Source organism: Mesoplodon bidens, assembly GCF_964165515.1.
Source record: "Mesoplodon bidens genome assembly, chromosome: 3".
Taxonomy (NCBI): Eukaryota; Metazoa; Chordata; class Mammalia; order Artiodactyla; family Ziphiidae; genus Mesoplodon; species Mesoplodon bidens.
The window spans coordinates 10,554,766-10,579,331 of record NC_138178.1 but is presented as its reverse complement, the minus strand read 5'-3'; the positions used below and the strand labels follow the sequence as shown (position 1 = coordinate 10,579,331).

Here is a 24,566-nt window from a genome sequence, read left to right as displayed (position 1 = left end):
GTATTTATTAAATTAACTAAAATAGATCATTGAGCAAATATTTTACATATAAATGTAAAGCACATAGGATTTTACATTTGATTCAGGGAGAGACCCCTACAGATAGCTATAATATAAGGTAGAAAAAATATACAGTCCAAAAGTGATTATAGGAATTCAAAAGGAGTGGCTAGAAGCATTAGTAAGAATTCATTGAATTCATGAGATGCAATTATACTGCATTGCAGGGGTAACGTTTAGAACAAAGCATTCATAAATCAACTCTCATAATAATATTAGCCAATACTTACTGAATACTAACTGTAGCAGACACTATGTGTATTGCACTGAAACTTCAAAACAGTCCCATCTGCAAGTATTATTGCTGTGTTCATTTTACAAATGGGAAAACTGAGGCATAGCAAGGCAATGTCTGTCAAAGTCATACAACTAATAAAGAATAGATCCAGGATTGGACCCAGGGAGACTGGATTCAGAGCCTGTATTCTCCACCACCACACTGCAAAATTGAGAGTTCTACTTCACTATTTGCTGAACTGTTTCTAATATGTTTTTATTAAGTTCACTGGAATTTTGTTTTCTATTACTTTTTAAACTTATACCTGTTATTCTTTCATTTATTTCTGACCGACTCAATCTTTCACTTACAGTAACAAGTCCTCAGATTCTTTATCTGTGAAATAAAAGTTTGAACCTATATCAATAGTTCCCAAACAGTTCAAGAGCAATTCTTTCTTTCAAAATAAAAAAATCATGCAGACGTCTATAGTATAGTTGTTCACCTTTGCTTATTCATTCTCTTAGTTGTTGCTTGTTGTGAAATAGAAAAGTTTGCAATAAGTCTCAGGCTTTTGCAGCCCCCAGGAATCCACTGTGCTGGAATAATCTCTAAAGCCATTTCTAGTGGAAATATTTGAGATTTTATATATTCTAGACTTTAGGTTCCTATCTCTCTAGTTTCTAATCTATCATTTCTCTCTGCCACGAGAAGGAACACTTATGCTTCCCTAATCCCTTAATCTTATATCAAGTTTTCTCTATTTTTCTTTCCCATAGTTTTCTTTCTCTAGTTTTCCCTTCTTCCTTGAGCTCCAATTCCTTAGTAAACAGTACAGCTTACTTTGCAGAGCTCATAATTACCACTGGACCCTTGTGCATAGGAACTATGTCTAAAACATATGAGCTAAAACTTAGAATACAAAGTTACAGAATTTTAACTTGTTTTGTGAAAATAGAAAATAAAAGAAAGGTTTTGTATCAAGTTTTGGATGCAGTTTCCTGGTAGATTAAATTCTGAAATCAAATCTTTATCTCTATCTTCAGCATAGACTTAGCGAATTAGAAAATTAAGGACAAGTACTATATACACACAGAGGAACATTATCTCCTGTCCACGTCTATTTTTTACCTTCTTCTCATTTCTTCTTGACACTTTTGTCCAGTCTTTTCTCCAGTCCTTGAGAATTTAATCATAATGGTCTTGTCAATGCTTAATTTAATACTTTTATATAGTAGAAATATTAGAGAGATGCCAGCGTAGAGTTATAGGTAATGTCATGCTTGGTACTGCTGGAGAGTGGGGCTCCAGTTGTCAGATATCAGCAAGAAAATGTCAGCACCCACCCCATCTCCCCCAGCTATGCTTTCTGTTTTCCAGTATTCACATCTTTGGGATGAAAAACCAAAATAACACTGGAGATTTTAGGAGTGGGCATACTTTTCTGTTACGATGACCTTATGCTCAGCAGAATCAGTTCAGGCCAGCTGCTCCAGCAGAAGAATGCAAGGCCACATTTTTCAACGGCATTAATCCTTTAGCAGGTCCAAACCATTTCCTAATGAGGGCTTGCTCAAAACCACGCAGTAGCAGATGAAAGGTTGTGCATACTGTGCTTTCACAGGACTTTTGACCATCCCCCAGAGTTGGCCACTTGTTCCTTTGTGTCCCACGGAGCCTGCACACATGTTTATCACAGCACCTATATTTATTTATTTATATTTTATTTATTTATTTATTTATTTTATTTTTGGCTGCGTTGGGTCTTCGCTGCTGCGTGCGGGCTTTCTCTAGTTGCGGTGAGCAGGCTTCTCATTGCGGTGGCTTCTCTTGTGGAGCCACGAGTTCTAGGTGCGCGGGCTTCAGTAGTTGTTGCACAGGGGCTTCAGTAGTTGCGGCTCACAGGCTCTAGAGCGCAGTCTCAGTTGCTGTGGGGCACAGGCTTAGTTGCTCTGTGGCATGTGGGATCTTCCCGGATCAGGGCTTGAACCCGTGTCCCCTGCATTGGCAGGCGGATTCTTAACCACTGCGCCACCAGGGAAGCCTCCAATTTCTTCTTTATATGGCTCTCTTCCCTTTCTTATTGGCCTTTGTACCCATAGCATCTAGTATATTGCCTGGCTCATGATAAATGCTTAATTAATATTTGTTGAGTGAAAACTCTGGAGTGAGAAGCGAGGAGTTACTGAAGTAATGGAGCCAAGTACTAAGTGAGGTAATAAACATGGAGTGATAGATGATGGGGGGATGGGATGGGGTACAGTACAGGATAATCCTCTTAGGATATTTCGGACAGGGGAAAGGTATTGCCGGAAGTGTGGAGCAGGAATAGGCACGGCTCCAGCTGAGAAAGGCAGTGGAAGCTCGCCTGGCTGGCCCATCTGGGGAAATAAAGGAGAGTGAAGCTTGGACATACCAAAAATTTAGAGGCAATTGCTAGAAACTCCTGAAAGCTAGAATTAAAGACTTTAGATCTGATATGAAAACAATAAGGAGACTCTATAGTTCTTTGTTTTGGACAAAGAATGATCAAAATAATATTTTAGAGTTTTATTCAAATAAATATGTTCTCATGTCAAAATTCATAGTATTAAACATCAGACTGTGAAATACTGATTTTAATCTGTGGGTCATCAGCTGATCCTGAAGTTCTCTTTCTTTCTCTTCTCATCCCACAGGTTGTTATTTTGTACTTTGACCCAAGCACATTTCGCTGCATTCTCCTAAGATGGGTCCGTCTTCTTGGTTTTGCTACTGTTTATGGAACTGTCACTCTCAAGCTTCACAGGTATATTATGTTTTATTAGTTTTCATTCCCATGGGAGGATCACAGTGTTTGGTTTAGCATGTAATTGCAAGCTCAGTCAGCCACTTAAATGGTTAAATTTCAGAAATTTAGATAGGAAGATGATATATATTTTTCATTTTCAAGACAATATTCTTCAGGATTCTCTAGGAAAGTCTTTAATACAATTGAATTTGAACAACATGCTTTAATAGAATGTGCCATTGGTTATGGAAAGGTTAATTCTGAATAAAAAATAAATTTAGCATGAATGTGAAACAGTATTTACTAGCTAAGAACAGGAAGAAATACAAAGACAATATAGCTGAAATAATAATCCAAGTCCAGAGCTACCAAAGAATCCTGTATAGTAGAATTCAGCAATATGCTTAGCTGACAAAAGCTATTCTCCTCCATTCCCGAGTTCCACGCCCCAGGGTAATCCCACTGATATTCTTTGGATGAATTTCCAAAAGATAGTATTCTTGGTTTCCCTCCTTAACCAGTAGGTTCCAGTGATTATCAGCCTTATAAATTGGAGAACACTGTAAATTCCCTTATACTTTAGTTTCAAAATCACCTACTTCTAAGAAGTATATGGTAAGTACTAGGAAGAAAGACGCAATAAAATAAATTACCTATCCAGACATGCTGGGGATAGCTGGAAGTGATTCCAGGGCTTTCCCGTGCCTCCTCTTTCCAAGTTTTCTCAGTGTAGTGGTGCCAAAGGGCATAGGAGATAAAGTATAAATCTCTCCTGCAGGATAACACCGTAGTTCTATAGAGGAAACCTTTTATGCTGATCAGCTTTAAAGCTGTTTTAATAGTCACAGTAAGCCATTCATATTTTCATGCTAATTTGACCATAAGTATTTCTCAATACATGTATCTTGATATGACTCATAAAACAGTTTATCTTAGATGCCATAATATGTGTCATATTTGTCTTTAAATGCCACCCCTTCACCCTTTCTTGAAATGTGATCCTTATACTCTCCATTACACAAGCATCTCCATTTCTTTTACTATTTTTTTGTACTTATTTTAATAACTGGGAATGCTCCGGATTATCTTTTTGGAACATATGTAAATGTCTTTAACTCTCAAGATCCTTCCTTATATATGTCATATAGTACAAAGTTTATTGGACTGGACTTCAGGAGGTCCAGTTTAAATCTCAGTTTAGCCTAGGAAATCATAGCCCTCTATTTACTACAAAAAGAAATGATTAGACTAATCCCTAATGGTCTTTCTGAGGCTCACTTTATTCTTTCCACATCACAGCACACTTTGCTCTTGGGTCCTGTTCTTTAAGTACTTTCCGGTTTCCATTCCTTACATGATAACTATTTTTCAGCTGGTGCTCGCTAAAGGAAATGAGAAATCATTGACAGCCTATAATGGACAGTAAGACTTCTGGAATTCCCAGAAGAATGGGTGGCCTCTTGAGACTTGAGAATGACCTCTCTCCCTACGAGTCTAGCCCTTAGCATCTATTGGGTCCTCTATTATATTATACAGTTTCCGTATGTAATTATCTTCTTCATTTTTACCTAATTTACCTTCTCCTTGAAGTGAGGTCATTCACAAGTGAATCCCCAGCTCTTAGCACAAGGGATGACACATGGCAGATGCTTAATGCATAATAGTTGATAAGTGAATGAATGAAAATGTCAGATGCAGACTTGGAAGCTGCTTCCCACAGTTCCCTCCACACATAAAGCATTCCTATTTCCCTGAATCACTGTGCATTCTCAAGTGCCTGAAACAATGACACTGCGGTCTGTGAGGGGCTGTTTGTGGGACAAAAACACAGTATTAAATAACACTGAATCACAGAGTAAGAAAATTCCTTCCATTCAGGTTCTCTTTCTATCCCTCTGATTATTTCCAGGAGAAAAAATAGTTTGGAAATAGTAGGTCTTTAACACCTGCTGAACAGTTGCTAATTTTCCTTTACAACAAAGAGTGGATCAAGCTTCAGGCTCAGAGCTTCCCACTGCAATACTATCTAGATGAAATTTATTATCTTTATTTCACTGTATTTATTTTCATAGTTACATTCTATTTATGGATTATCTACCAGTTTTTCATTGAAAGTAGCAATATAAAATATTTTTCTTTAAAATATTTTAAAGATTTTTTTTTGATGTGGACCATTTTTAAAGTTTTATCAAATTTGTTGCAACACTGCTTTTGCTTTACGTTTTGGCTGCAAGGCATGTGGGATTTTAGCTCCCCGACCAGGGATCGAACCTGCACCCCCTGCATTGGAAGGCGAAGTCCCAACCACTGGACCGCCAGGGAAGTCCCTTTAAAATATTTTAAAGCAATAAATAGAAGTTGATTTAAAGAAAATATTAGTTGGTACACAGATACAGGCAGAAATCTTGAGGGTGGCATGATTGGGATTTGGGAAACTAGATTACTAGATTACTTCATCATTCTTTTCTTTATTTTAAAGACTGTAATTAAAACGATTTTCTCTCCGACTGTGTGTCTCTAGAAGTCATTGCAGTGAGGAATTACCTACTGAAGGCTTAAATCGAGTGGAAACTATTTCTAATTTAATGAGCTGAATTATTCTTATCCTGTCTGAACCATATGGCTGTATATTATATTGTTTTTCCATATTGTTTAAATTTAACTGATTCCAATATTATTTAAGTCTATAAACTGAAGAATCAGCATCTCAGAGGAACGTGAGCAACCTGATGCAAGTGACTGGCTGAACCAGCTTTGTATTCCCCATCCTTGGTGCTGCATCTTGCCCATTTAATGTATTCAGATACTTGTTAAGTGAATGAATGGGTGGAAGGTTATAGTGAATGGAGCTGCAGGGATGTCTTTGGTTGATATCTCTTATAGTCCAGCAACATGTTGTCCTCAAGAAAGGACTTTGAAGATTTTGTAGTAACATGATAGAGAGGAAAGACATAAATCTTTACAAATCCAAATTTGAATTTCAGTTCTGCCACTAATAACTTATACAACCAAGAAGAAATTATTTTAGCTTCTGAGAATCACTTCTCACCTCACCTGTAGAGTTGCTGTAAATCTTAAACATGATTGAAATATTTGTAAAATATGTCAAGTAGGGGGTTTTGGTTGCAAACCACAGACACTGAGGATGGCTAAATTAAGCAAAAAAAGGAATTGATTGGAAGGATATGGAGAAGGTCACAGACTTGAAGAGAAAGCTAAAGAACCAGGCTTTGTCAGACCTGACCCAAGGTAGCTTGAGGGATCAAGGTAGCCTGAGCTAAGGGATAAAGTCCCTTGAATGCTATATTCTCATTTTTATAAGAACTTAATTTTTTATTTCAAATTCGTTTTAAAAAGTAATACCTCGAGCTTCCCTGGTGGTGCAGTGGTTGAGAGTCCGCCTGCCGATGCAGGGGACACGGGTTCGTGCCCCAGTCCGGGAAGATCCCACATGCCGCGGAGCGGCTGGGCCCGTGAGCCATGGCCGCTGAGCCTGCACATCCGGAGCCTGTGCTCCGCAACGGGAGAGGCCACAACAGTGAGAGGCCCGCGTACCGCAAAAAAAAAAAAAAAGTAATACCTCTCTAGGCAGAAAATTCTAAGGCAATTATCAGTACTGATAAATAAAGTGACTGTTGTAGTCCCTTGAGAATAGGATAAGCAGGAAACACCTGAGTTCTTGTTTTATTTCAGCCATTTCCCTCAAGACTTGGTAAAATTGTTTAACATTTCTTTTTCTCTTTCCTGATCTCTCACTGATCAATTTTAGTGTTTACAGAATTCCAGTAGCTCTGAAAACTTGAAGAAAATATGAAAAAGGAATAGGATCTCAGTCTGTTACTAGAAATGATACTGTTAGCCTAGGATGGGAACTTGAGGGTTTCATTCACTTTTGTCAAATCTTCCACCTTTTTCTTTAGTGGTCTCTCCCCACATTTGAGAGTCATACAGCCAAAGACTACCATACCAATCCAAAGGGAAATTGCAAGTCTTTTGTTTATTAACAGTGCAATACAGAGGTGTAACAAGTTAGGGGAGGGTGGTGAAAGTGGTCCAGTCCTTCAGGGAGGAGTATTTTATCACTGACATTGTTTAGAATCACCAGCACATGCTGATGATAAAAAACAGAACAGCTTTGAGTTGTCATTTTTATTGCCTTAAATTCTCTACAGACATTATTACCCGCACCCAGGGCAGACAAGTCCCACCGCCCCACCTCACTGGCAGGCCATTCATGCAATGCAATTTATTTGAACCTGAAACTGTTTGTTTCTCTTTGGAGAAAGAAAGAAGGGAGAATCGGACAGGTTTTAGCTGGCTCAGTATGGATCATAAGGAAAAATAGAGCTGAAATAGGCAAAAATGAAGAAGTTTCATTTATAAAAAGAGTTTCCTTCGGTAACCATAGATATGTTTGACTTAGTACATTAATGATGTAGGACAGATCTAAACATCTGGCACGTCCATGCATGTGTGGGTTCACAGAATACTTGGTATAGGTTGGTTGGGTGGTCGTTGGTTGGTTTTAAGAAACCTGGAAAGGCAATATCTCTAGGCTCAGAAAATCTGAGTATATTATCAGGAGGAAAAATGAGGAACTGTTTTAAATGAAAGGGGGTAGAGACAGATTAAGAAACTTAATGCTAGAAGAACATTTTCCTATTCCCTGTAATATGATTTCTGAAAACAAATTGCCTTTTCCTTTTTCTAAGGCTAATCAAGAAAAAACAAAAGACTTTTCTGTACTATATTTAAAACAAGTATTTAAGCAGGCTGCAAAAAAACCTTCTTCTGGCTCTGGCCTAGGGATTTTCATTTCATGCATTATTCAGTACTGCTCGCTCTGGATACAGCGCAATTTGTAGCAGTTTTCTCTACTGCACTCATTAGCACCAAATATTTACACTTTGTGGGAACAGATAGATAGATAGATAGATAGTTTTGTTTCCTAGTAAATTTTTTTATTGAAGTATGGTTGATTTACAGTGATGTATTAATTTCTGCTGTACAGCAAAGTGATTCAGTTATACATATCTACATTCTTTTTTATACTCTTTCCCATAATGGTTTATCACAGGATATTGAATATAATTCCCTGTGCTATACAGTAAGACCTTGCTGTTTATCCATTCTGTATATAATAGCTTACATCTGCTGACCCCTGCCTCCCACTCCACCCCTCCCACTATTAAATTTTGAAAGTGACTGGAAGATATTTATATTTATTTACTTTATGTATTCTTTTAAAGATATATAAAATACAGTAAGATACTTTAAATTTTTTAAAAGGCAAAAGGAAGAAAATCTTTTTATCCATTTTCCCAATGACTAACGATGTTGAGATTATTTTCAGGTGTTTATTGGTCATTTATACATCACTTTAGAGAAATGTCTATTCAGGGTCTTTGGCCATTTTTTTTTTTTTCTGCGGTATGCGGGCCTCTCACTGTTGTGGCCTCTCCCGTTGCGGAGCACAGGCTCCAGACGTGCAAGCTCAGCGGCCATGGCTCACGGGCCCAGCCGCTCCGCGGCATGTGGGATCTTTCCGGACCGGGGAACGAACCAGTGTCCCCTGCATCTGCAGGCGGACTCTCAACCACTGCGCCACCAGGGAAGCCCTATTTTTTTTTTAATAAATTTTTATTTATTTATTTTATTTTGGCTGTGTTGTGTCTTCGTTTCTGTGTGAGGGCTTTCTCTAGTTGCGGCGAGCAGGGGCCACTCTTCATCGTGGTGCGCGGGCCTCTGTTGTTGCGGAGCACAAGCACCAGACTCGCAGGCTCAGTAGTTGTGGCGCACGGGCTTAGTTGCTCCGCGGCATGTGGGATCTTCCCAGACCAGGGCCCGAACCCGTGTCCCTGCATTAGCAGGCAGATACTCAACCACTGCGCCACCAGGGAAGCCCCCTTCGGCCATTTTTTAATTGGGTTTTTTGTCTTTTTGTGTTGCATTGTATGAGTTCCTATATATTCTGGATCTGAGACCCTTATCAGATAAGTTATTTGAAAATATTTTCTCCGATTCTGTGGGTTTTCTTTTTTACTTTCTTGATGGTGTGCTTTGATGCACAAATTTTTTATTTTTATGCAGTTCATTTTATCTATTTTTTTCTCTTGTTACATATGCCTTGGTATGATATTTAAGAAACCATTGCCTAATTTCAGATCAGGGAGATTTATACCTCTGTTTTGTTCTAAGCATTTTATAGTTTTAGTTCTTACATTTGGTTCATTTGGTTCATTTGGTTCATTTGGAATTAATTTTGTATATTATGTGAGGTAGAGGTCTAAATTCATTCTTCTGCATTTGGATATACACTTGTCCTTAGGACCATTTGTTTAAAAGATTTATTTTTTGGCCACTTGTGGGCTCTTAGTTCCCCGACCAGGGATTGAACCCGAGGCCACAGCAGTGAAAGCACCTAGTCCTAACAATTGGACTGCCAGGGAACGCCCTTTTTTATTGAATAGATTTTTTTTAAGATCATTTTTTCTTTATTTAATGGTCTTGGCAGTGTTGTCAAAAATCAATTGACTAGAGATGTAGAGGTTTATTTCTAGATGATCAGTCTTATTCCATTGTTCTGTATGACTACCATTATGCTAGTACCACACTGTTTTGTTAAATTGACTTGAACCTGTAGATCAATTTAGGGAATAATGCCGTCTTAGCAATATTAAGTCTTTCAATCCATGAACACAGAATGTCTTTCCATTTCTTTAGATCTTTTAAAATTTCTTTCAGTGATGTTGTATAGATTTCAGCATACACATCTTTTACCTCCTTGGTTAAATTTACCCCTAGGTATTTTTTTAATGCTATAGTAAATGGAGCTGTTTAGTCAATTTCATTTTCAGATAGCTCATCGCTAGTATATAAAGATAAAACTGATTTTTTAATGTTGAGCTTGTATCCTACAACTTCACTGAATGTGGTTTTTAGCTCAGATTGTGTGTGTGTGTGTGTTCTTTAGGGTTTTCCATATATAAGATCATGTCATCTACTAACAGAGACGGTTTTACTTCTCCCATTCCAATATGGATGCATTTTATTTCTTTTTCTTGACCAATTACTCTGGCTAAAACTTTTGGTACAATGATGGATAGAAGTGGTGAGAGCAGACATCCTTTCCTTGTTTCTGATATCAGAAGAGATAATCCGCAAGTTCCTTCTAGCTCTATATTTGACTTGCAACAGTCCTGTAACCCTTCCTTCTTCCTTTATTTTTTCATCATTCTGCCTTATTCTATCTACTTACAATCAGGTCAAAAGAAAGGAAGATTAGTATGATATATGAGAGCACAAGCAGGTCACTGAAATGGACAAAAATACCCATATTTGGGAAGCTGAGTTGTGACTTTTCCTTCTTACAAATAGCAATAACTTAAGATAGTCACAACAGTTTTACTGAACTTCATTTCTGATAAATGTTAACAATCTATTTCTGCCTAGGTGCTGCCAATCCTTTTTAATATATACCTAACATCTACCCAGTGACCAAGAAGCAGCTTTAGGTTACTTCTGAAAATGAAATTTTAGAAATTGTTGAAAAGCTTAATAAACATGAGGGCTTGTGACCATTTAAAGCAAACTGAGAGGGAGTGACTTCAGCCCTTTTTGTGTTGTTCACTCTTAAAGCTCTTTTGTCAAGAATTGAGTGGCTTTATATTTATAAAAGAAAATAACCACCTCCTACTTTTCATCAGAAAGCATTTATTCTCTGGAGTTTCTAAGAAAGTAGTAAAATGTATAGAAATTCAAGTCTCATGGAGAACTTCAAGACTTTAGGATTATTCCGATTAATTTAATAGAACAGAAGACTAGATCGCTTGAGGATGTATATGTTTATTCCCGTTTAGTACACAAAAAAGATGCTGCTAAATCACAAAAGATGCAGATGTTCTGAAAATGGAAAACTTTCTGTTACTAGAGGCTTTAACTTTTTGCGTCAGCATAACAAAAACTCAAAAATTTATCTGACAGTTTAGAGCAGTCAGCCCATTAGAAAGACACCTGCACCAGTCTTAAGCCTTTTGGGAAAAAAAGCTCTCAAACTATAGCCTTCGTCTGAATTTACCTAACGGATTTGTTAAAATACAGATTTCTGGGCCCTAATCCCCAGAATTTCTGACATAGTAGTAGGTATGGATGGGACCCAAGAATTTGCATTTCTAACAAGTTTCCAGATGGTGTTGATGATAGTGGTTTGGGAACCACTAGCCCAGAGCAAGTGGCATCTCAAATGAACCATGAAGAAATATGCAGGAATTAGCTAAATTAGGTGTTTGTATTGATGGAGGGAGGGGCAGTGCAGGAAGCTGAGGGCAAAGGTTCCGATAGAGGACACCTGCATATAGTCCCCAGGGACCCGCAGGACCCTAGGAAGGGAAGAATGGTGAGAGATGAGCATGCTGAAGCAAGGAGGAACCAATTTTTAAAGGCGTTTTACCATCATAAGGTAGCTAGGATTTGGGTGGAGAGCCACAGAAGGACTGTAAACAGGAGAGAGACATGATCAGAGTGCAGTTTAAGAAGATCATTGTGACTTTAGCATGCAGTGTGGACTGAAGGTGGGCAAGACCAATAGGAGACTGGTTAGGAAATTACTGAAGACAGAGGTTGATGACCAGGAGCTGTATAATGGCAGTGAAAATGGAGAAAAATAGAAGGATTTGAAAGATATTTAAGAGGTAGAAATTAAGTTCATCATGCATTTGGTGTCTGGAATGTAAATGAGGGAGAAGTATCAAAGTTCATTCCTAGGTTTCTGCTTTGAGCAATTAACTGGTACTGGTCATTGAGACAGGTAACACAGTGGGTTAGAGGAGAGAGGAGTGGAGAGAGTGACGATTGTATTTGGGGAACCTGTTGATGTCCCATAGGTCACTGAGTATACAGACCTTGAGCTCAGGAGAGCGATCTAAACCGGAGTTACAGATTTGGGACTCGCCAGCATGTACGCAATTGAAGCAGAATTGTGGATGGAATTTCCCAGGTATAATCTGTAGAGCAAGAATAGAAGGTGACTAAGTTTAGGAGATCCTTGAGGAACACTATTATTTAAGGGGAAGACTGAGGCAGAGGACTCTGTGACAGAGACTAAAAAGCTGCTGACAGAGGAGTAGGCAGAGAATCAAGAGAACGTGACATAATGGAAGCCAAGTGCCTCCGCCACGCCAAAAGCTGGAGAGAGATCAAGTTAAATAAGGAGTAACAATATCAATTAGATATTTGAAGCAGATAATCAATAACCTAAGTACAAGTCCTTACAGTGGAATTTTATGAGCTCAAACTAGAAATGTGGAACGTGAAAAAGTAGAGGCAGACATATAGTGACAGCCAATTCCTGGGTTCCCCCCCCCCTTTTTTATCATTTTAACATAATTTCTATGAATTTATCTACTATTAATAATGAGAACTGAATATATACTTTAAATATACCTTTTTATATTAAATTCTGGAAATTTTTTGCAGTCCTCTTGTATACATTACTGCTTTCCTTTAGAATAGTGAAACCTTCTGAACAGATGGTAGCTTAAAAATTTATCTGTGAAAAAAATAGTAGGAAAAATAATCGATATAAGTTTAATGATTGCATTTTTTCTACAGCTGTATTTCATATAAATGCGTGTCTAAGGATTTCATTTTTAGAACTTGGTTTCTAGGCAGTGAACCCTACACTAACAAGAGCTCATTTTTTAAAGATATAGCAGAATTTTCTCATTTTATTTTAAGGCAGTCCTAGAAAAATGCATGTTATTCCATTTTACAAAAACCAATATCCTGAAATGCTTAGATTGCCGTGCAGAGTTGTGTTATTGTATTTTCTAGTGTTTGAAAGCCAGTAAAAGCAGTAACAGGAGACTCATGAGGGCTCTGCTTTGGCTTTTCCTCTCTGGAAATGAGATTTGGGGATCTATGACAAAACTTGAGTTCTCAGATTTTACAATAAATACCCATGGGGTCATCTGGAAAGCATAAAAATTTCTGATAATTTAGAAGTTGGATTTCTTGATTAAAAAATTACCATACTGGGATCATGTAGATTTCCTCTGCAAATGACAAACTCATCTGGTTAAGAAGTATTTTAAAGATAGTTATTTTAAAAATTCAATATTTCCTCTCATTGAGGTTTAGAGTTTCTATGTGAAAATCTTCAAGTATCAGAAAAATAAATGATTTCCCACATATTGGCCATGGAAAGAAAATATAAATCATAACTATTTTTCTCTGAAGCAATGGTTCTCAACCCAATGAAACCCTTCGCAGTAACTTGAAAAATCCCTAGGAGTCCCTGTGGGTTGAAAAAAAACTTCCCCTCTTGCCAAACATTTCCACCCACTGTCCCTCAAAGACAACTTACATTTCCCTGCTTTGTACTTTGTTATGTGATTCCCTTCAGCTAGAATGTCTCCTTATATCTTCTCCACTTTCCTCCATTTCTACCTGCTGATATCCATCAAGACCCAGACCAAATAGCACCTATTCTATTAGGCTCCTGGACTTACCAACTACACACAACAACATATAATATATGCTGTTTTATATGGTAGCTATTTACATACTTATTTCTAGTTAGATTGTAAGCTTCTGGAAGACAGGAATCATATCTTATGCCTTCCATGTTGCCTAGTATGATACCTCGCATATGGTTGTCACTATGTAAACCTTTGTTCATTATAATTACATTTCAGATATTCAAATATAGTCAAGCTAGAATTTGGAACAATTCTCTCTTTTTCTTTGGGCGCTAGCCAAAATATAGAAGACCAGAAAAATGGTTCAGATTCCCTCTTTTGAGATCCTAATCATTCAAAATTTAGAATTCATCCAGGTACAACCAGAAACAATTATGTGCACATAGTGGCTACAGGTTTCTCCTACAAAAAATAAGATTGGCACTGGCAGAAATATTCATTTTCTGAGAAATTTCTCTCATTCCTAGGATAGAGTTTTTGAATCTTGATCTGCTGATTATAGTAGAAGCCTTCTTAATGGATTAGTGATTGGTCAATTAATAAAATTTTTTAAAGTAGAAAGGGGTTAAAGAAGTGTATAGATACTGTAATTTAAGATACAAATAATCATTCACCAATATTTTTGAAGTAAGTCCTCTTCTTTGACTGTGGATCTAATTGTTCCCTTTGTAGCATAAATGACTGCAATGTATTATCTATTGTTCATAGTTTGGGTTCTTTAAGTAGGAGTGAGAATCTAAAGAGTTTTTGTTTGTTATTTTGAGGTAATCTAAGTGTAGACTCCTGGATTTTGGTTTGTTGACCACCGCAATATATTAAAATTTTCCTTACTTTCCCCTAAGTTAACCGTTTCTTTTAGTGACTCACCTTTATGGAGTCCTTCCAAAGCATTCAAAATAGAATTTTGTACAAATGTCTCCTTTGCTTACACAGTCAATTTAGTTAAATTATTATAAAATGATAACAAATACTCTTTTATCACTTACATGTGGAATCTAAAAAATAAAACAAACGAATGTATATAACAAAACAGAAACAGACTCACAGATACAGAGAACAAACTAGTGGTTACCAGTGGGGAAAAGGAAGGGGGGAGGGGTAAGTTAGGGGCATGGGATAAGTGATATAGACTACTATGTATAAAATAGAGAAGCAACAAGGGTATATTGTGCAGCACAGGGAAATATAACCATTATTTTATAATAACTTTAAATGGAGTGTGATCTATAAAATATTGAATCACTGTGTTGTATGCCTGAAACTAATATAATATTACAAATCAACTATCAGCTATCAAGAAAAAAAGATGATAACAGTGGGCATAATCTGGGGACAAGTACAACTGATTCTTAACAAGTAGCAATTCAGCTAGTTGGAGCAAAAGTGTCTGAGGCATACTGGAGAGAGGCACTGTGTTCGCTGCCAGTACTAGTGTTCAGCATGACACGGGCCATACTCAGTATGTTTCACCCAGGGAATGGAAAGTAACTGCTAATCTGGTGAACCACAGATCTTCCTTGACTTTCAGTGGAGTTATGTCCAGGTAAACCCACTGTAGATTGAGAATATCGTAAAGTCGAGGATGCATTCAGTACATCTAACATCATAGCCTAGGCCAGCCTACCTTATCCGTGCTCAGAACACTTACATTGGCCTCCACTTGGACAAAATCATCTAACATAAAGTCTATTTTATAATAAAGTGTTGAATATCTCATGTAATTTATTGAATACTGTACTGAAAGTGAAAAACAGAATGGTCGAATGAGTACAGCATGGTTGTAAGTGGGTCAGTTGTTTACCCTTGTGATCGTGTGGCTGCCTGGAAGCTGCAGCATCAAGAGAGAATATCGTACCACATATCACTAGCCCCGTAAAAGATCAAAATTCAAACTCGAAGTACAGTTTCTACTGAATGCTTATCACTTTATGCCATCATAAAATCAAAATATCGTTAAGTCGAACCATCTTAAGTTGGGGACTATCTGTAGTTAAATGGTGAGTAAAGTGATCTTCTTTTGTACTCTTATTTTATACTAATACCTTTCTCACATTGTTCCACATAAAAATTGAGGATAAGTATTTTATTCAGAATTAAGTAACTTCATGCTGTGTGTTAGGTGAAGGACAGTGGGGTTAAAGATATGCAGGGGGGAAGGATAAATAAGAATCTGCTAGAAAATAACTTTCTTTACTGGATGTGTTGTGTTAATTTGGAAGAGCTATCAAAGCCCAGCATTGAGAGAAAAAATAGTAAAATACATCTAGGTTATTTCAGGTGTGTATGTTTCATTTCCATATTTATAATGATTTTTATGAATAGTGCATATGAATATTTCATTTAAAATGTTGAAAGAATCACACAGAGGAGGAAATAGAAAAGTTGGGAAGATGAATTCATTTTTGCCTTTTGGGAATTGATTATGGATACCCTTATAGTATCATAAACCACTCATGGTAGTTTATGTCAAGCCACAGTATTGTGACCTAAAATATCAGAATGAGAATGGAGAGTTAAAATCAGCTAAGAATATTTTGGAGATGAAATTAAAGAAAGGATGGCTGGAAAGATCCCTACAGTAAGGTTGGATTTTATCTTCACACCATTTTTAGAGATGGAACAGTTCTTAGATATCATGTAATCCAGTAGGTCTCAACTCTGGCTGTGCATTTGAGTCATATATACAGAAAAAAAACCCCAAATTTTAAAAATTGCTACATTTCTTATAGGTCATATCCTCTTCCTTAATGCAGTAATCTTATTCAGGGGTATTTAAATACCCTTCTTATTGTTTTTGTACTTATTTTTGGTAATGTGACAAAATGACTATAAAGGGAAGCTATATAAAATGATTTTCAGAAAATACCTTTTATAACATTCTACTGTAAAAAAAAAAACTGGTTTAAGGAAGTCTTTGACTTAGTATAATATTGTAAAACCCAACTACTCACTTTTAGGACTATTTTTTGATCCCTCAGAAACCCTGTTTGAGCAATGTTTGCCTGTGGATCTTTCTAAGGTCCTGAGAATTTTCCTTGAAATATTAAAACATACTCAAAAGAATTCCATCCTACACAAATCTGTTGACTCACTGACCCCTAATGCAGGATATTTGTTCTGCTAGTGGAAGGTAAACTAGAATGAAATTCAGTAAAAGTATAGGCAACACTGTTGTTTGTTTTTTATGTTAAAACTCTGCCTAAGTAGGTTTGGGTTGGTTTAAATTTCACCTAGAAAAATGAGATATTTTAGAATTTTACTTTCTGGTTGTTAGGTTTGCCTTCACATTTTGATGTCTTGCTTTTCCAGGGTTTTGAAGGTGTTTCTTTCACGAACAGCCCAACGGATTCCATACATGACCGGTGGGCGGGTCATGAGGATGCTAGCAGTAATACTCCTGGTAGTGTTTTGGTTTCTTATTGGCTGGACTTCATCTGTTTGCCAGAATTTGGAAAGGCAGATTTCACTCATTGGCCAAGGGCAAACATCAGATCACCTCATCTTCAATATGTGCCTCGTTGAGCGCTGGGATTACATGACAGCAGTTGGTATGTGATCACTTGCTTTGTGCAATTTTGTCCTTTGCCCACTAGCATTAAAATGGACTTCGTTAGAAGCCTTGCCAAGCCCTTTCACAAACCCTAAAGGAATTTCACCTAATATGGTTTTGGTGAAACAATATTATGAAAAGATAATCATGACATGTGGAATGCAAACTTTTTCTGAAGAGTTTCCATCTTTTTCAAAGGTGTGTAGCTTTGTTCAGAAAATGTAATCAAGAAGGAGAAATACAGTCAGTAAAGGCAACTTCTTTGTACAGAGAGACTTTCTGCTTTCCGTCCTATCAGTGTGTCCCTATTTGGCTAACAGTAGCTGTTCTCTTGACTTATTTCTTTAGCTGGGAGGAAAAAGGAAACGTACTGGTATTTTATATAGTTTTGGTCCTATGATATATCAGACTTGGTATCTAGAGCACTTTGGGCAAAATTTCTAATTTATCTTTCCTCTAAAGATAATTTATTGGGAATTCTCTGGAGGTCCAGTATTATACAAACACAAAGCCATGCTCCTTGGAGATAGTAAATTATGTGACTGAGAAACTGGAGAACTTGGAAGAATCCCATGATGAGTTAGGCCAAAAACAGATTATTTTTCTGGTAGCTCAGTTTTTTGAAAAATGAGGAAGAGAAAAATCCATAGGAATTTTTCTGTTGTTAATATTGGGCTATTTTAAACTAAGCCTCCAAAAATACAAAAACCCTTTATTATTTTGTTGTCATTCCCCTCAGTCAACCAGGGACACATCTTAATTTTATTTGGCAAAAATAAACCCATGAATTTAATTCCCATTTTCTGTCTCCCCCATATTTGGCAATTGTTCGTTGAATGTTCACATTTACTATTTTGCTAGAAGCTAATGTGTATTTAGTTTACAATTTAAATGGAATATTTTTCTGGATAAGATATTTTAGGAATCTTATAGGCCTGATATCTGTAATAATAAAGCAATGTGGGTACGTAAAGGGAATTGTTATAATGATAATATATAAAGTCAATCATCATTGTTTTGATCAATATCAAAGAAGATATCAGTAGTTTCGTATCAGGAGATATCAATATCAGTATCAGAAGATAAAGCATAGAACTAAGGTAAGAAGCAATTCCAATTCTGACTTTAGTCTGGATATGAAAATTAAACAAATTGCATAGATATAAAATTTCTACTTAATAGAAACCTATAACATTATTTTACGTTCTTCAATCCAAGTTAACCAAACTAGGGAAAATCATTTCCCAGTATTAGTATGAAGAAAAGCCCATTATATTTCTTTTATGTTTTACAAAGACTATAATACTCAAATTCATAATGAGGCATCATTGGGTAGGCAATGAGCAAGCGGAAATGCGCCCAAGAATTTGCACTTGTAACAGGTTCCCAGGCAACGCTTTTGCTCCTGGTCCTGAAACCGCACTTTGGGAAGCACTGCTCTAAGTCTTTCTCCATTCTAATGATTCCAACTCCACAATCCCTGAACTTGGGGGTGAGGTGGGGGTGGGGGTATGTGTGTGTGTGTATCTCCTAAAAGCAATCTATTAATAGATTGAATTTATTGATTTATCACATCACTTTCTGGTTCTCCAGATTCCTTTAACAGGTTTTTAAGACTCCCATCTCCCCCAAAATGCCCTAACTGTAAAAAAAAAAAAAAAAAAAAAGACTCACAATAAATGTAACCATCCAGCATTATTTACAATGTATTTCAGCATTACCCTCTTTTCCAGTTAGGCATTTCCTTCATGCTTCACACAATTCCCACCCACCTCCACCACTGTTCCTATCAAAGGAAATGTTCTCTATACCTCTTTACAATATTCTAAACTTTACCATGCCTCAAAGAACTTCTCTTTTATAAAGATTCCTGGGTTCAGGTCCGAGTGGTTGTCTTCCTTTATTGAACTGCCATTGTACCAAGAGTCTTTACCACCTAATTTTGCTTTTTAATAATTTTTAACAATTCTCACTTATCTATGTAAACCAATAGTAAACTACCTGATGAGAGGAATAAGGCCTTTATATATTTTATATCTCCCGTAAAGTGTTCAACACCTTACTAGAGACATTATAGGTATTCAGTGGATCTTGTTTATCATATAAAATTCTTACTTATATATAAAGAAAGTTTATGTAAAATAAATTGCAGGTTACTGTCAGTTATTTGTTCCTCCTTATTTCTATATAGAAATCACAGATGTGACCTTCTTTAGAGTGTAAAATACTGGAAAATAAAAGACTAATGATAGGGTGCAGATCAAGAGGTAAGAAGTTAAATGTTCGCTGGTGGTGTTTTTGCTGTCTTCCAGTCATTGTTTTTGTCCTGTAAACTACTGCAACACCTTAGTTTCAAAAATTACACTTTTCTTGCAGTAACACAATTCTGTAAAGAAAAGTCAAGACACGTGACTTAACAACAGGAACAAATATTTGAAATTAGGACCATCTTGAAAACTCAGAGACATGTGGTTGCTATAAACTTTTTTTCACACTGCCCTACAGCAATTTCATTTATTTCTCTTTATGTGGTATTAGATATTCCATATTTAACCTCTCTTAATTTAATGTTTGCTAATGTGTAACATATGCCTCTTTTCAGTCCTCTTTATATATTTCTATAACTACTATGTTTACCATTGGATTTTTTTTATATCCAGGCTGTTATTCAAGAATAAATTCATGTATCTTCAGTCAGCCAGAAAGAAACATGTACTGAAAGCTAAATTATTCCCCGTTTCCTAAACAGAAGTGTTTCTATGCAGGGGGAAGGATGTGGAGAGGCTGGAGATAGGCTTTACCTTAAAGTTGTTGTGAAAAATCTTTGTCAAGAAGCTTAGTGTCAGAAGTCAATTTAGAAAAAAAAGGAAAAGTGATGGTTAATTTATTGATAAACATGTGTTCTGGATCAGAAACAATCTATTTTTTTAAAATTGCAAAATAAAGAACCATTTGAAAGAGTGTGATACTAGCTTTCCCACTGAAGTAGAACTCCAGTTAGAAATATGAGCCATAAATTTAAAGAATGGGTCCTTTCTATTTTTGCTTACTGCATGGGTCTGCTCAGACCTGCCCAGGTAGGTGATTTTCCTACCACAGGTGTTTCAGAAGGAGGAATCAGGTATAGAAAACTACTTGGAAAAACCTCTCAACCTCTATGAGCCTCAGTTTCTTCTTTGAGGAAATATCTGAAAACTAAAATAGGAAATATTTCAAAACATAGAAATGGAAGAAAAATGACTTGCAGAATCCCATTATTATTTATGTCTGTTTATAATTCTCAATAATCATTGTTTGTCCTATATTAAAAAACGTGAAGTAAACTTTAATGGAAAGCAAATAAAGATATTTCTAAACATTGCGACTGGGAAAGACAGGTGAACATTGGCCAGGGTGAGAAACACTTTACAGGCCCAGTAGTCTGTTTTTTTAAAAAAAGATTTTATTTTATCTCTTGGAAAGAGAACCTCAAAATTTGGATGTTCCAGAATATTTCTAGATCAGATTAGAATTCCTGGAAAAACTTAAACTGCCATACTTCTTTGAAAATCGTCTACATCTATAATAAAGATAATACCGCAGTACTTATCCTAGTCATCTTTATATGACTCAGCACTTCTCTAAGCGTGTTTCAGTATCTTATTTGTAGCTCACTGAAGGCAAAAGGAAGGATTCTCACATCTGTTCACTCTCTTTCCTCTCTCAACCTAGTAGCTAGCTATCTGTTCTTCACAACATCACCTGGATGGTTCACCCTATATCCCTAGTACCTAACAAAGTATCTGTCAGTTGTAGGCTCTCGAGAAATATTTGCTGAATGAACAAAGAAGGAGCTCAGTTCCCTTTATTGTGTAATATTTTCTATGGTCACGGTTAGACCAGTGTGAGGAGACACATTAAAGCTAAAAATCCAGGAGTTACACAACTGTACCCAAATCAATTTTAACGGTAAAGTGTATGTTCAGATTGGGGAAGGTGTTTTTGAGCAAATTATATAAACTAAAATGACAGTCCCCAACCCTACTATGAAATTTGACCTCTGACTTATCCAAACTATCCAGTCAAAATAAGAGCTTGGTACAAATTTGGCATGACAAATCAGAATTGTAATTTTTAAAATACTGCATAGTGCATTTACAAATATTGAAGTAGAATAAAACTGATTTGCTTTTGATAAAAATTTTTATTATTTCACCATTCTCCTAGAGCTGTGTAAAGAATAAAGGAGTTGGGATGGGCAAACATTCCCCTAAATTAATGGAGAAAGCCAATAACTATCCCAAGTCATACTCATTTTGAAAAAAGTTGGTAGTAGGATTATGAGGTTTTTTTTCTGAATCTGTGTATGCCAGTTAGTGAATTGGTAGTCAGCTATTCATGTTCAGGATTTTTCACAATAGCAATCAAATTTATCATGGTTAAAAAGTTAAAACTTCATTACCCTGTGAGTTTTCTAGTTGGTTGGTACAAACTGACAAATGATTGGAACTGACTTCTCATGTCTGAATTACCTTCCTAATGTCACAAGACCACACCTTTACACCTAGATTTAGAGCTTGCGGCCAAGGTCCTCCAATATATAGCTTCCAAGTGTGGAATACATAAATTCGATAGCAGAGGTGGTAACACAGTGGAGTTCATTCTTCTGTATACTTAGTTGGTTAGCTGTCAATTTCTGACTACATGTTCAGAACATAGACAACATACTGAACCAGCACCAGTGACCAAGGTAAGTTAGAGTAAGTGGGCAGATTCTTACCTTTCCTACGAGAAAAAGCAACAGCTCTGCAAAAAGTTGACTGCTGAGGGGTGGCAACCTCAATGACATTTAGAATTTCTGCTCCATGGCTAAATCTCTGGGTCAAACTTTAGTTCAGATCTAGGCAAGCACTGAAATGTTTTCTTGATTTCTTTCAGAAGTTAGGTGGTGATAATCTAATGTGATTAAAAGTGGACATAATTGAGAATAAGGCTATTTTGCTGCCTTCCTTAACCAGCACAAGAAGATATACAAAAAGCTCGATCCAGGCTTCTCTTTATCTTCTATTATTATTTGTATCTTTCTGTATCTCTGATATGGCCTAACTCTTCTCAACTGCATTTACATGTTCTAATAACTATCCCTCGACAAGGACTGTTTTATAAATTAGGATCTTCCCCCATCTCTTCCTGGTTGTGAAAAGTCCACCAGTATATGAGGTATCTCATGGTTCCGAAAACCCCTTAGAGTTTGACATCCCTTGCTTTATGTTTTATTCACCAAGTTTACAAAAAGACATAGAAATCTAAGCAGTGATTAAACAGGTGTGATAAGCTTGGGTTCACATATTCCACTTAGGAATTTTAGAAGATTTGGTTGCTTTCAGAGAATTCCAACATTGATTTCCTTACTGTTCAAAAGTACTCATTTATTTCCATGAAATTTCACATGGAATGTTTTCACCACAGAAAATATAGTCTTTTCTCTTCTTCATTAACATGCTCTTTTTTGTTCTCCTCTTTCCTGGTATAATATTTTAAACACAAAAAACAGACAATGTGTTCAGTAATTTAATTAGTTGTACACCAGTGTTTAGAAGGAACTGAGAAGAATACAGTAACTCTTACTGAGTTATATAGGAAATTCTAAAATAGCAATTGTTTCTAAGGATTAAGATACTTAATCACCCCAGAAGATTAGGCTATGTTGTGACAGGTGAAATGTGATATAAGCACCCTCTAATGAGTATTGGGGAAAATAGATTAGACTTCCTCTCCATCTGACTTAGATTAATGTTCATGATTTAGGATCATTTACATACATCTTTTTTTATTCTAATGTACCATATGCCTTAATCCACGCTGCATCATTGGTTACCATTTTAAAAATGTATTTTTAATTTTCAATCAAAGGATAAAAGCTTGACTGCTTTGACAGGCTTGGGCTATGTCATGAGAAACTCACACATACTTTCTGAAGGTCTTGCTTGAGTGTTTTTAGAATGAGTCAAGTGGAGGTTATTTTCCTTTCTTATCTATATACTACGTCTTCTGAAAAATATTTTACTTCTTTGAAGAGTATTTATTTGATGCTAAAGGTCTGAGAGAAAGGATAAATTAATTAATTTTTGTTCCATAATTTTATCCTTACAGTGCCGTTTTTATTCCTGGAAGTGAAAGGAATTTTGTGATGGGGTCAGGACTGTCTTGGGACAGTCACCCCCACTACAGTCATTTTAAAACCACTCAAGCTAGCCCTTCAAAAGTACATGTGAGTTTCTAGTGATGTCGCCCAAGCAAAGGCAATTCTCAATGCCATCAGTCTTCCATAAAGGATTGAAATTTTAAAATACATTTTTAAAGTGGTAACAAATAACCCCAATTCCAACTCCCACCTCAAACAAACACACAGGCAAGTGGCAGGGCGAGAGAAATGGAAGGGACATTCCTGGGAGACCCAGCCTGCTGCCCTGACCTTGACCTTGTGCCCTCAGGGGCCCTGATCTCATCCTGTCCCTCTGTTCTGTCTCTTCTTGCATTCATGACCTTTAATGTGTGTCCATAAGCTTGGAAGAACCTTGGGTTCACTACATTTCTGTCACCCCACCTCAAACTTTAAAGATCTTAAACACATGCCAGAGAGAAGGGAAAGTACACTTCCTGTCCCTTCCCCAGTCCAGTGGAGCTTGTGAAAAACTTGACCCCAGGTCTAGAGCTCTGTGAAAGGGAGCAGTAAAGAAAACCCAACCTGCAAATGTACTCAGGGCAGTTCTGCCTAGAGCTCCCGGCAGTGAGTGGGGAAGAGGATAGGACAGTTAAGTTGCTGTATGAACTGTAAAGTTTGTTTGATTAACAACAGTGTTCCTTAGTATCACCACACAGTGTCTCTGACCCAAACTTGAAATTTCAGCATTCAGAATTCTGCCCCAGTCATTTTTAAAGGAACCAAGTGTAGATAATGTACAAAATGCATTCAGCACAGCACCTGGCACATTCAACAGATGTTAGCTATGAAGTCAGACGAAATAAGGGACAAAAAGTACTTTTGAGTAGAACCCTTTTAACTACCACTGGCTAATTCTAATTAGTATATTAGTTGTTTAAAACACAAACAATTGTTGCTTGGAAAAATGTTTATTTTCTTCAGTAGTATAAAAATACTTCCAAGGATTTTGTCCACCTCTGTCAGTAATAAAGCAAAAGAAAGTCTCAGTCGAAGGATGTAATTTAGGGAACCCTGGTCAGGAACCAGGAGACCTGGGATCCAGGCCCTGTTCTGCTGTCTTCACTATGAGTCAGCAGGGATGGAGCTAGCTTCTCCATGGGCGTATCCTACTGCCCAGCTCTGCCCATCCCTGTGACTTGCTGCTCCCAGGAGCTGAGAAGGGAGCAGACATTCTGGCCCCCGGTGTCCTAGTTGTGAAATACACTGCAACATCCATCTTCTCCATGCTTCTCAGGTGAACAAACTGACTTCACCACAACCAGGATAACTGCAATTCACCAAGCAAC

At 36.9% G+C, this 24,566-nt stretch overlaps 1 protein-coding gene across 1 annotated transcript in view; it reads left to right on the top strand.

Annotated features, from left to right (window-relative positions):
* Positions 1–24,566, top strand: part of GPR158 (G protein-coupled receptor 158) — a gene marked incomplete at both ends in the record, with an annotated part of 306,367 nt that overhangs the window by 264,771 nt on the left and 17,030 nt on the right. The window contains 2 exons of the mRNA XM_081228989.1: positions 2,956–3,065; positions 16,835–17,073. Of these exons, the coding sequence (XP_081085115.1) occupies positions 2,956–3,065; positions 16,835–17,073 (349 nt within the window). The remainder of the gene's footprint in view (positions 1–2,955; positions 3,066–16,834; positions 17,074–24,566) is intronic.